This window comes from Salmo trutta, chromosome 23 (assembly GCF_901001165.1).
Source record: "Salmo trutta chromosome 23, fSalTru1.1, whole genome shotgun sequence".
NCBI lineage: Eukaryota > Metazoa > Chordata > Actinopteri > Salmoniformes > Salmonidae > Salmo > Salmo trutta.
The window spans coordinates 10,219,349-10,233,247 of record NC_042979.1 but is presented as its reverse complement, the minus strand read 5'-3'; the positions used below and the strand labels follow the sequence as shown (position 1 = coordinate 10,233,247).

General features: G+C 42.4%; 1 protein-coding gene across 4 annotated transcripts in view; it reads right to left on the bottom strand.

The window, feature by feature from the left end:
- Positions 1-612: 612 nt before the first annotated feature.
- Positions 613-13,899, bottom strand: part of LOC115159280 (exportin-7) — a 32,180-nt gene continuing 18,893 nt past the window's right edge. For 2 of the 4 annotated variants that reach the window (XM_029708848.1, XM_029708849.1), the window contains exons 22-29: positions 11,264-11,346; positions 10,932-11,146; positions 10,667-10,805; positions 8,952-9,016; positions 8,769-8,861; positions 4,924-5,028; positions 2,133-2,260; positions 613-2,046 (exon numbers count right to left, since the gene is read on the bottom strand). In XM_029708848.1, coding sequence (XP_029564708.1) covers positions 1,953-2,046; positions 2,133-2,260; positions 4,924-5,028; positions 8,769-8,861; positions 8,952-9,016; positions 10,667-10,805; positions 10,932-11,146; positions 11,264-11,346 — 922 coding nt within the window. In that variant the 3' untranslated portion in view covers positions 613-1,952. The remainder of the gene's footprint in view (positions 2,047-2,132; positions 2,261-4,923; positions 5,029-8,768; positions 8,862-8,951; positions 9,017-10,666; positions 10,806-10,931; positions 11,147-11,263; positions 11,347-13,899) is intronic. The other 2 variants (XM_029708850.1, XM_029708851.1) reach the window with 1 other exon arrangement.

Here is a 13,899-nt window from a genome sequence, read left to right as displayed (position 1 = left end):
ATTGAACGTTTCCGAGTGGCTTAGTTATAGTTGACTTAAATGGCTGTCTAACAATGACCAACTTGACAGAGGTTGAAGAAAATGTGCATATATTATACAATCCAGGTGTGCAAAGATTATTCTAACATGGATTGACTCAGGGTGTTGAATACTTGTCTAAAAATAAAATTTTCTCCACTTTGACATGAGTATTGTGTAGATTGTTCACAAAAGGACAATTTTTTTTATCCCACTAACAATGTGGAAAAGGTCAAGGTGTGAATACTTTAAGGCATTGTATATGTAATTAGGTTCTCTAATTTCTGGCAATAATTTCTGGGTATGTTCTTGTACAGTTTGTTTCAAATGACAATATTCTTTATAGTGAACCACTTTTGACCAGTGTGCTGGCTAAAAGTGTCCTTTTTGATTTGCCCGATGTGTGTGTATCCGACCGCCTTCACTGACTGGTCTCGTGAATGGTAAAAATACATAAATCTGAATAAATGGACGTCTGGAATCAGCATGTAGCCTGTGTTTGTTTAATCCTCATGACGATATTATCTTGCTAGTCTGCACCACACACTAAAGATATTACCCATGTTGTGCAGTGAAAGAACTGACAGCGCGGTATACAAACCAAATGACGTTTATTTGCAGTCAATGATGACACTATAATATGTAGCCGACATCCACACAACTCAACCAAGCTACCGATCCAACACACACTCACATCAGAGAACCAAGCTACTGATCCCACACACACACACAAACTTCAGGGAACCAAAACAATAGAAACCAGGAAGTCAAATCAACATGGTTAGAGATGAGCTAGTCGTCACAAACAGTTAGCAGCAACATCTGTAGAGTAGCACAAGTTGCTAATGAACTCTGAACCCCCATCTCCTCTAATACACAGTTCTGTATTCTTATTCCCATCATCCATATCCCTGTAATACACACCTCTGTTCTACTAAAGGTTGCATTAGTCTTCATTTAATCATTTAGAAATAAACAATCCTTCAGGGAGCTTGGAGACGAGTGCTGAAAGTTCTAGAATTTCCTGGTAGGTTCTGGCTGGAGCTCACCGCTCCTTCACAGCACCCCGGGAGGCCACACACACACACACACCTCACACTAACACACCAGAGACTGCAGTGACGCTCCTATCCGTTGAGTTATCAGATCTGTGACCCCTACACACTAGCCTGCTCAGACACTTCACCCCTCCCCTAACCCAACTGACTCCCTTAAGGTTAGTGTCAGCTCCAACCAGCCTACCAGAGGGTAAAGTGGAGCATAACCTTAACCCATTTAACCCTGCCCCACACCCAAATCCTAATGGAACAAGTCATCATTTTCTAGGCAAAGTGTCTCGGTGCTAGGGTTAGTGTCTAGGGAGTAAGGGGGGGGGTGGGTATTTACAGCGCTCCAACTAGAGGGCCAGAGGAAATGTACAACACAGCCACTCTTTCTCTGCCCCTTTGCAGCTCTAGTGCTCTCATCCCCTGTAGAAAGTTTGCTCCCCACAGACAAACAGGTGCACTGACTCACTACACTGTAAAAAGTTCAATCACACGTCTCTCATTTTGTTTTAAATTCAATCAATATAAACATTGTTCAAAATGTTATGAAAAAAAATGTACACTTGTTTTGTTGTGTTTCTATACAAGGCAGGCAGAAGCAGAGAACTACATTTACCAGCTTCCCCCTTTTCACCCGCTCTCCTCTTTCATCCCCCCACTCCTCTCCCGCCAGAATGTGTAGAGGTATCCTCCTTCTCCCCCTCTCCTCCCAGCGAGCAGCAGAGTGACCTGCGGTGACCTCTACAAACTGGCTTTAAAATAGATCTGTATATTTATAGGCTTCTATAAAAAGGAGGGGGGAACCAAAAGGGGGAGGAGAGGAAGGGTGAGAGGAGGGGTTGAGTTGGGGGGGAAGCTGCTCTGTGTGGAGCAGGAGTGCGTGGAAGGTCAGCTCATCATGTCATTGCTGTTGACTCCGTAAGAAGAGTTCTTCATGCTGTCGTTCACCTCCCTCCGGAACACCGACAGATTCTGGGTGAACCTGCACACATTAATACAGAGAGAGTTAACAGTTACTGTGCACACAGATAACACGTGTGGAGAGAGGGTCACTGGGATTGTGTGTACCTGTCTCGGTTCTTGGTTAGCAGGTTGCGTTCTATCCCCTCCATCAGGTTTTCAAAGCAGAGATGCATGGCCTGCTGCTTCTCTGGAGGCTGGCTGTTCACAATACTGTTTCTCAAGTCTGCAAAATACTACACACCCAGACAAAAATTCAGCTTCTCTGATTGGCCAAATACTGCAGGAATGGAGGTATATATACACACACACAGGTAGAGGCTGTGTCAGGATTTTTTCATTTTTTAACCAGGATCGTCCACTCAGTAACAATTACCACATGCAGGGATTAAAGCAACAAACAAAAAAATCCCATGACTGAAACTTACGTCGATCTCAGATTGATTGTCTGGGGCCAAGTTAACCTCCCCTTTCATGTAAGAAAGTAATTAGCATCATGCTTTTAGGGAAAGGGGTTCATTTTGAACATGTATTTAACTTGCTTAGGGGGTCTGGGGTCTTCCCCAGGATAATTTTTATGTAGGACAGAAGCTAAAAAGCATTCTACTCCAAAATGAATTAAAAATAATGACACCATCTAAAATATAATTTCCACCTCCAGAAATGAGCCCAATAACATATTGGTGACCATTTTAACATATTGGACCATACATAACCTACGCATGGTCTATATTATCAAAGGTGTTATAAGCAATAAGCATGATCACCTGTAGCCCAACTAATGTAGCATAATGACAAACAAAAAAAATGTACATAGGCTGAATCATGGGGTTTGTTCTTCTGCATTTACCCCACTGGACACAACCTCCTAATTATTATTCACTCCCCAAAAATTCTATTACAAAGTATGTGATTGCACTTAAGACACCGTTGCCCGTTTAAGAGCGCTGTTGCACAGCTGCACCTAAATCGCGCTTGAAACTCCGGTTGTAACTGCATTTGTAAAATGTCACGCGCGCAATTGAAGGAGTAGAAGAGAATTAAACGTGGTACGGTGGTAGCAATGGAAAACTGGGTTCAACGTTGTTTTTTTTTTTAAACAAAAAGGTAAAAAAAAATCCTTCTTTAACCCCGTGTCCTCCCCTTCATCTACACTGGGATCATTGCTTTCACCTGGTCAGTCTCATGGAATGAGACTAATGTTTTGTACACAGTGTATGTCAGTTCAGTGCACACAACAGAGAAAATATACACTATCGTTCAAAAGTTTGTGGTCACTTAGAAAATGTCCTTGTTTCTGAAAGAAAAGCACATTTTTTGTCCATTAAAATAACATCAAATTGATCAGAAATACAGTGTAGACATTGTTAATGTTGTAAATGACTATTGTAGCTGGAAACGGCAGATTTTTTATGGAACATCTACATAGGAGTGATGGTTGCTGATAATGGGCCTGTGTTCCAATGGCACGTTGTGTTAGCTAATCCAAGTTTATCATTTTAAAAAGGCTAATTGATCATTAGAAAACCCTTTTGCAGTTATGTTAACACAGCTGAAAACTTGCTGATTAAAGAAGCAATGGCCTTCTTTAGACTAGTTGAGCATCTGTAGCATCAGCATTTGTGGGTTATATTCCATGCGAGAAATTGCCAAGAAACTGAAGATCTCGTACAATGCTGTGTACTACTCCCTTCACAGAACAGAGCAAACTGACTAACCAGAATAGAAAGAGGAGTGGGAGGCCCCGGTGCACAACTGAGCAAGAGGACAAGTACATTAGAGTGTCTAGTTAGAGAAAGAGACACCTCAAGTCTTCAACTGGCAGCTTCATTAAATAGTACCCGCAAAACACCAGTCTCAACGTCAACAGTGAAGAGGCGACTCCGGGATGCTGGCCTTCTAGGCAGAGTTGCAAAGAAAAAGCCATATCTCAGACTGAAAATAAAAATATTAAGATGGGCTGAAGAACACAGACACTGGATAGACGAAGATTGGAAAAAAGTGTTATGGACAGACTAATCTAAGTTTTAGGTGTTCGGATCACAAAGAAGAACATTCATCAGACGCAGAAACATGAAAAGATGCTGGAGGGGTGCTTGACACCATCTGTCAAGCATGGTGGAGGCAATGTGATGGTCTGGGGGTGCTTTGGTGGTGGTAAAGTGGGAAATTTAAGGGCATCACTCCATTTTGCAATGCCATGCCATACCCTGTGGACGGCACTTAATTGGAGCTAATTTCCTCCTACAACAGGACAATGACCCAAAGCACAGCTCCAAACTATGCATGAACTATGTAGGGAAGAAGCAGTCAGCTGGTATTCTGTCTATAATGGAGTGGCCAGCACAGTCACCGGATCTCAACCCTATTGAGCTGTTGTGGGAGCAGCTTGACCATATGGTACATAAGAAGTGCCCATCAAGCCAATCCAACTTGTGGGAGGTGCTTCAGGAAGCATGGGGTGACATCTCGTCAGATTACCTCAACAAATTGACAACTAGAATGCCAAAGGTCTGCAAGGCTGTAAATGCTGCAAATGGAGGATTCTTTGACGAAAGCAAAGTATGAAGGACACAATTATTATTTCAATTAAAATAATTATTTATAACCTTGTCAATGTCTTGACTATATTTCCTATTCATTTTGCAACTAATTTCATGTATGTTTTCATGGAAAACAAGGACATTTCTAAGTGACCACAAACTTTTGAACGGTAGTGTAGTGTAGTTCGTAGAACAGACATGCTTCTGATTTAGGCCATGTAATCTCCAAACAAGCCCCACAGAGATTTTTCATGCAGATCTCAAAAATGGCCTCTCCAGAATCCATATGACGAAAACCCTTTAACCCCCACACGTCTTCCAGGGAGTGGTGGGATAGTGGGTGTGTGGTTGTGTACCTGTACCTTCTCGTTGAGCAGGATGAGACCCAGTAGAGGTCTGGACATGGACCACTGGTTCCTGCAGTCCTCAAAGATGATGATGTTCAACACTGTGGACAGCATCTGTAGGACAAACACACAGATTGATTAGTATGTGTTTGTGTTAGTGAAGCGCGGGTCAGCCGTTTGTTCACCAGCACCCACCCGTAATTACTAATAACCCATCCTCAACCGCCCAACTATGTGATAGTGAAATTCTGAGGCACGCACATGACCCTAACCCGCAAATATAGAAATTGCACTGTACAGTCAAGTTCCCTTTTTGTCTCTTCAACAATGACGTTTTTACTCAACATTTTTGTATTGAACAGTAGCCTAATGTTTGCTGAAACAAAAAAAATGGTAAACAATAGCCTAAACCAGGGATGGGAAACTGGCAGCCCGATCAGATCATTGATTTTATTAGTCTCACTCAGATACACTACATGATGAAAAGTATGCTCGTCAAACATCCCATTCCAAAATCATTGGCATAAATATTAAGTTGGTCCCACCTTTCCTGCTATAACAGCCTCCACTGTTCTGGGAAGGCTTTCCACTAGATATTGGAACATTACTGCCGGGACTTGTTTCCATTCAGTCACAAGAGCATTAGTGAGGTCGGACACTGATGTTGGGCATTTAGGCCTGGCTCGCAGTCGGTGTTCTAATTCATCCCAAAGGTGTACGATGGGGTTGAGGTCAGGGTTCTGTGCAGGCCAGTCAAGTTGCTCCACACCGATCGACAAACCATTTCTGTATGGACCTCTCTTTGTGCACTGGGGCATTCTCATGCTGAAACAGGAAACGGCCTTCCCCAACCTGTTGCCTCAAAGTCGGAAGCACAGAATCGTCTTCAGCACTCGACGGTCCTGTTCTGCGAGCTTGTGTGGCCTACCACTTCGCGGCTCATCCGTTGTTGTTCCTAGATGTTTCCACTTCATAATAAACAGCACTTACAGTTGAACAGGGAAGCACTTGCAGGGCAGAAACTTGTTGGAAAAGTGGCATTCTATGACAGTGCAACATTGAAAGTCACTGAGTTCTTCAGTAAGGCCATTCTACTGCCAATGTTTGTCTATGAATATTGCATTTGTCTATGAAGATTGCATTATACACCTGTCAGCAAAGGGTGTGGCTGAAATAGCAGAATCCACTAATTTGAAAGGGTGTCCACATACTTTTGTATATATAGTGTATCATATTAAAACCTGCAAACATCTCTCTCCACCCTATGGAACAATTTGTAGAATTTCAGCAAACATGCTTCAAAAAGAAACAACTTTTTCTCTATGCCCCAAGGCAAAATGTGTAGAATTACACAAAATGAACTCTGTGGCCCCCACCCCCAAAGTTGCCCATCCCTGGCCTAAACTGACACCATGTGCATGCCTTTGTGAAAATGCACTGTACAATGAGGCGATTTGCCTACTTTGTCTTCCTTTCTTTTGCAGCACAGTTGAGAAACAGAATAGCACCCATTAGAGGTCTTCACAGGTCCAAAATGTTGGACCCGTGGCTTTCCCACCCAACCCAATATGCATAAATAGAAATAAATAAAACTGGGGCCTGTTCCGAATGGACTCAAGGACAGTCAGACCAGTTCGGAAAAAGGACTGTGGAAAAACAGACCCAAACTGACCCAGATAGTCTACTACTGCTATAAAGATATAGGCGTACAGAAGGAGGCTAAATCGTTAATTTCGATCAGAATATTTTTGATAAAGATGAGCATTATATATTGTTACATTGAAGGAGTTACTCTGGTAGGCCTAAAACATTCTTCCTCACATCAAGTTCAACTGTCGAGGTAGTTGGAGCACCGTTTTACGCAGGCCTGCTGTAGCTAAAGCCCATCATAGCCACAACACACCAAATGTTCAAAAGTTTCTCAACTTTATTAGGGTAATAACAAAAGTAAGTAAAGCCATTGTTTCTAGGGAAAATATGAACAGGTTATTAAACTTCAGCATTACATTGTTAATTTTTTCATCTCAGTCTACTTGGTTTATCCTTTTCATGGTTTGCATGTGACTAACATCGTAATTCCATTATACTGCGGCAAACACAACATTAAAGTTAGATCTTCATTTAGCCAAAGAAAATGGCTCCTTAGAATGGAAAAAAAATACTTGTTGCATATTTAAAGATATGTTTAACCTCTTCGCTATAGGGGGCAGTATTTTCACAGCCGGATGAAAAACGTACCCAAATTAAACGGCCTACTTCTCGGGCCCAGAGTCAAATATTTGCATATTATTATTAGATTTGGATAGAAAACACTCTAAAGTTTCTAAAACGGTTTGAATGGTGTCTGTGAGTATAACAGAACTCATACGGCAGGCAAAAACCTGAGAAAATTCCAAGCAGGAAGTGGCCTGTCTGATAATTTGTAGTTCTTTTGATTCTCTATCGAAACTACAGTATCTGTGGGGTTACGTAGCACTTTCTAAGGCTTCCATTGGCTCTCTAAAGCCTTCAGAAAGCGGATTGAGGCGTCTCCTGTCTCTGGGCAGAGTATAGTAGCTCAGTGGTCTGCCTGGTGACAAAGAGGTTGGATATGCGCATTCAAGATTTTTTCTTTTCCTCTTTGAATGAATACACTATTGTCCGGTTGGAATATTATCGCTATTTTACGAGAAAATACCATAAAAATTGATTTTAAACAGCGTTTGACATGCTTCTAAGTACGGTAATGGAACATTTAGAATTTTTTGGTCTCGAAATGCGCTCGCGCGTTACCCTTTGGATAGTGACCTGAACGCACGAACAAAACGGAGGTATTTGGACATAACTATGGATTATTTGGAACAAAAACATTTCTTGTGGAAGTAGCAGTCCTGGGAGTGCATTCTGACGAAGATCAGCAAAGGTAATACAATTTTTCTAATACTAATTCTGAGTTTAGGTTGCCCCGAACTTGGCGGGTGTCAAAATAGGTAGCCGTGATGGCTGAGCTATGTACTCAGAATATTGCAAAATGTGCTTTCGCCGAAAAGCTATTTTAAAATCTGACATAGCGATTGCATAAAGGAGTTCTGTAACTATAATTTTTTAAATAATTATGTATTTTGTCAACGTTTATGATGAGTAATTTAGTAAATTCACCGGAAGTTTTCGGTGGGAATACATTTTCTGAACATCACACGCCAATGTAAAAAGCTGTTTTTTGATATAAATATGAACTTGATTGAACAAAACATGCATGTATTGTATAACATAATGTCCTAAGAGTGTCATCTGATGAAGATCAAAGGTTAGTGCTTCATTTAGCTGTGTTTTGGATTTTTGTGACATAAATGCTTGCTTGGAAAATGGCTGTGTGATTATTTTTGGCTATGTACTCTAACATAATCTAATGTTTTGCTTTCGCTGTAAAGCCTTTTTGAAATCGGACAATGTGGTTAGATTAACGAGAGTCTCATCTTTAAAATGGTGTAAAATAGTCGTATGTTTGAAAAATTTAAATTATTGCATTTGAGGTTTTTGTATTTCACGCCACGCTCTTCCATTGGATATTGGCGAGGCGTTCTGCTAGCGGAACCCCTAGATGTAAGAAATTAAACCTCAAAAGTTGAATGCCTGTACTATAGGCTACCCAACAAAATCACAGCAATAGGCTAATGATATTTATTTTACAACTGGCCTACTTACAGTGCATTCGGAAAGTATTCAGACCCCTTGACATTTCCCAAATATTGTTATTCTAATATGGAATCTATTTAATCTACACACAATACCCCATAATGACAAGGCAAAAAACAGTTTTGACATTTTTGTAAATGTATTCAAAATAAAAAAACAAATATCATGTGTGTTTGTACCTGTTGGATCATCTCTGGGTGTTGCTGCATGATGAGTAGGAAGCGGTCATCTGTTGCCATAGCTGCAGGTCGTTTCTTAGTGGAGCGAGACAGCTGAATAGAAATAACAATACATTTGATTTACATTCATATCAATACAGAACATATGAATAGATTATAGATCTACATGGAGGCAGTTGTTACCTGTTTGAACAGGTAGGTGACGATGTGGTCCAGACTGGAACAACACCCAGTACACACCATGGTATCTATAGCAAAACACACACACGCGTTAGTCACACATCGTTTTTCAACCACTCCACAAATTTCTTGTTAAACTATAGTTTTGGCAAGTCGGTTAGGACATCTACTTTCTGCTTGACACAATACATTTTTCCAACAACTGTTTACAGACAGATTATTTCACTTATAATTCACTGTATCACAATTCCAGTGGGTCAGAAGTTTACTGTGCCTTTTAAACAGCTTGGAAAATCCCAGAAAATGATGCCATGGCTTTAGAAGCTTCTGATAGGCTAATTGACATCATTTGAGTCAATTGGAGGTGTACCTGTGGATGTATTTCAAGGCCTACCTTCAAACTCAGTGCCTCTTTGCTTGACATCATGGGAAAATCAAAAGAAATCAGCCAAGACCTCAGAAAGAAAATTGTAGACCTCCACAAGTATGGTTCATCCTTGGGAGCAATTTCCAAACGCCTGAAGGTACCACGTTCATCTGTACAAACAATAGTACGCAAGTATAAACACCATGGGACCACGCAGCCGTCATAACGCTCAGGAAGGAGACGCGTTCTGTCTCCTAGAGATGAGCGTACTTTGGTGCGAAAAGTGCAAATCAATCCCAGAACAGCAGCAAAGGACCTTGTGAAGATGCTGGAGGAAACAGGCACAGAAGTATCTATATCCACAGTAAAATGAGTCCTATATCGACATAACCTGAAAGGCCGCTCAGCAAGGAAGAAGCCACTGCTCCAAAACCGCCATAAAAAAGCCAGACTACGGTTTGCAACTGCACATGGGGACAAAGATCATACTTTTTGGAGAAATGTCCTCTGGTCTGATGAAACAAAAATAGAACTGTTTGGCCATAATGACCATCGATATGTTTGGAGAAAAAAGGGGGAGGCTTGCAAGCCGAAGAACACCATCCCAACCGTGAAGCACGGGGGTGGCAGCATCATGTTGTGGTGGTGCTTTGCTGCAGGAGGGACTGGTGCACTCCACAAAATAGATGGTATCATGAGGCAGGAATTTTATGTGGATATATTGAAGCAACATCTCAAGACATCAGTCAGAAAGTTAAAGCTTGGTCGCAAATGGGTCTTCCAAATGGACAATGACCCCAAGCATACTTCCAAAGTTGTGGCAAAATGGCCTAAGGACAACAAAGTCAAGGTATTGGCGTGGCCATCCCGAAGCCCTGACCTCAATCCCATAGAAAATTTGTGGGCACAACTGAAAAGCGTGTGGTATCAAGGAGGCCTACAAACCTGACTCAGTTACACCAGCTCTGTCAGGAAGAATGGTCCAAAATTCACCCAACTTATTGTGGGAAGCTTGTGGAAGGCTATCCGACACGTTTGACCCAAGTTAAACAATTTAAAGGCAATGCTACAGAATACTAATTGAGTGTGTAAACTTCTGACCCACTGGGAATGTGAAGAAAGAAATAAAAGCTGAAATAAATCACTCTCTACTATTATTCTGACATTTCACATTCTTAAAATAAAGTGGTGATCCAAACTGACCTAAAACAGGGATTTGTTACTAGGATTCAATGTCAGGAATTGTGAAAAACTGAATTTAAATGTATTTGGCTAAGGTGTATGTAAACTTCCGACTTCAACTGTATATATTACCCAGTGCAGTGTGGTGCAGTGTGTATATATATATTACCCAGTGCAGTGAGTCCCTCGGAGATAGATGACAGTATGTACATGACGACATGCGGCTCTAGAGAAGCAATGAAGTTCATGTGATCCTGAGTCAACACCTCCAACAGACTGTAGAACGACTGGCTCAACTTGGGATAGTCCTGGAGGGAGGGATGCAGACAGGAGAGAGAAGGAGAGTTGGTGAAAGTGTGCTGGAACGGCCATTGTCAGATTGTATATTTACAATGTTCAGAGAAATAGATCACTGTGTCTATGTAAGCATCTACCAGCAAGTCGCTGTGTGGTATGGACAGCAGCAGTTTGATGAAGGTTTGTAGTGCGTTGTCCAGTGCGTCATCTCCATAGAGACGGAACACCCCGAAATTGACGTAGTTCCCAGAAAGCACAGCCTTCAGCATAGAGAAGCACACACTGACTCCCTTCAGCTTCACACTGTACACCTGGTCCTTAGGCACCTCCCCGATGGTCAGGATACGATTACCTGGAGAAGTGGAGAGGGAGAACCAAGGAAATGAACAGAAAATTGCGTGGCTGACCAACCAATCACAATGCTCCAGTGAACAGCAACTGTTGCAATAAGACACTTAAAATGTTTTACCATAGGTGGTGATCATCTTGCTGGTTTCTCTGAACAGCAGGATTCCGTTGGGCGACGACACGTCAAACTGTAACCTCTGTGACCTGGAAACAAACACCGAGTTAGGGTTTCCTATTTTCAAGAAAAATCTAACAATTTTCCATCCCAAGAAAATTGCAAGACTTTCCCAGGTATCCTGAGACTCTAGTTCAAACCAGAAGTGGTATCTAAAAGCATATAAATACCAGCAGGGGGAAAAGGGACAATTATACCACCGTAAATGGAGAAATACACGGAGGAATCTAACAGTTTCTTGTTGTATGTTGCAATTGAATCAACTCAAAGTTCTTTCAAAGTCACCCTACTATTTAGTTTCTGTAGCTTATAGTTTTAATGTAGGCCTATGAAGCACTGTTGTCCAAATGGTCAAATAATTGTAGGTTATTACAGCTTGTGAAAATGACGGTAATTTTCCCGCCGACAGAAATATGTCACCCAGCTTGTATGCTCTCCCCTTTAAGAGCAGCTGCCTGGCTATCAGGGCAATTGGGAAGATTCTGACTGTATATACTATGATAAGCGAGTTATGTAGTGACTTCGTTTAGCGCAGCATTAGATACACCATATATACACACAAGAGTATGTGGACACCCCTTGAAAATTAGTCTATTCAGCCATTTCAGCCACACCCGTTGCTGACAGGTGTATAGAATTGAGCACATAGCCATGCAATCTCCAAAGACAAACATTGGCAGTAGAATGACCTTACTGAAGAGCTCAGTGACTCCCAACATGGCACCGTCATAGGATGCCACCTTTCCAACAAGTTCGTTCATCAAATCTCTGCCCTGTCAGAGCTGCCCCGGTCAACTGTAAGTGCTGTTATTGTGAAGTGGAAACGTCTAGGAGCAACAGCTCAGCCGCAAAGTGGTAGGCCACATAAGCTCACAGAACGGGACTGGCGAGGACTGAAGCGAGTAGCACGTGAAAATCGTCCGCCCTCGGTTGCAACCCTCACTTCAGAGTTCAAAACTATCTCAGGAAGAAACGTCAGCACATGAACTGTCTGGAGGTTCACGAAATGGGTTTCCATGGCCGAGAAGATCACCATGTGCAACGCCAAGCGTCGGTTGGTGTGGTGTAAAGCTCGCCGCCATTGGACTCTAGAGCAGTGGAAACGCATTCTCCGTAGTGATGAGTCACACTTCACCATCTGGCATTCCGACAGAAATCTGGGTTTGGCATATGCCAGGAGAACGCTACCTGCCTCAATGCATAGTGCCAACTGTAAAGTTTGGTGGAGGAAAAATGGTCTGGGGCTGTTTCATGGTCCGGGCTAGGGCCCTTAGTTCCAGTGATGGGAAAGCTCAACGCTACAGCATAAAAATGTAATTCTAGACGATTCTGTGCTTCCAACTTTGTGGAAGGCCCTTTCCTGTTTCAGCATGACAATGCCTCCATGCACTAAGCGACGTCCATACAGAAATGGTTTGTCACAATCGTTCTGGAAGAACACGACTAGCCTGCACAGAGCCCTGACCTCAACCCCATCGAACACCTTTGGGAGGAATTAGAACACCGACTGCGAGCCAGGCATAATCGGCCAATATCAGTGCCCGACCTCACTAATGCTCGTGGCTGAATGGAAGCAAGTCCCCGCACAAATGTTTCAACATCTAGTGGAAAGCCTTCCCAGAAGAGTGAAGGCTAACATAGCAGCATAGGGGGGGGGGGGGGCAACACCATAATAATGCCCATGATATTGAAATGAGAAGTTCGACGAGCAGGTGTCCACATAATTAAAACTCGTTTTTCATCCACTCCACAAATACCTTGTTAACTATAGTTTTGGAAAGTCGGTTAGGACATCTACTTTGTGCATGACAATTTTTCCAACAATTGTTTACAGACCGATTATTTCACTGTATCACAATTCCCAGTGGTCAGAAGTTTACAAACACTCAATTAGTATTTGGTAGCATTGCCTTTAAATTGTTTAACTTGGGTCAAACATTTTGGGTAGCCTTCCACAAGCTTCACACAATAAGTTGGGCCCATTCCTCCTGACAGAGCTGGTGTAACTGAGTCAGGTTTGTAGGCCTCCTTGCTCGCACACACTTTTTCAGTAATGCCCACACATTTTCTATGGGATTGAGGTCAGGGCTTTGGGATGGCCACGCCAATACCTTGACTTTGTTGTCCTTAGGCCATTTTGCCACAACTTTGGAAGAATGCTTGGGGTCATTGTCCATTTGGAAGACCCATTTGCGACCAAGCTTTAACTTCCTGACTGATGTCTTGAGATGTTGCTTCAATATATCCACAACATTCCTTCTCATCATGCCATCTATTTTGTGAAGTGCACCAGTCCCTCCTGCTGCAAAGCACCCCACAACATGATGTTGCCACCCCCGTGCTTCACAGTTGGGATGGTGTTCTTGGGTTTGCAAGCCTCCCCCTTTTTCCTCCAAACATGACGATGGTCATTATTTCCAAACAGTTCTATTTTTGTTTCATCAGACCAGAGGACATTCCTCCAAAAAGTACGATCTTTGTCCCCATGTGCAGTTGCAAACCGTAGTCTGGCTTTTTTAATGGCGGTTTTGGAGCAGTGGCTTCCTCCTTGGCGAGCAGCCTTCCAGGTTATGTCGATATAG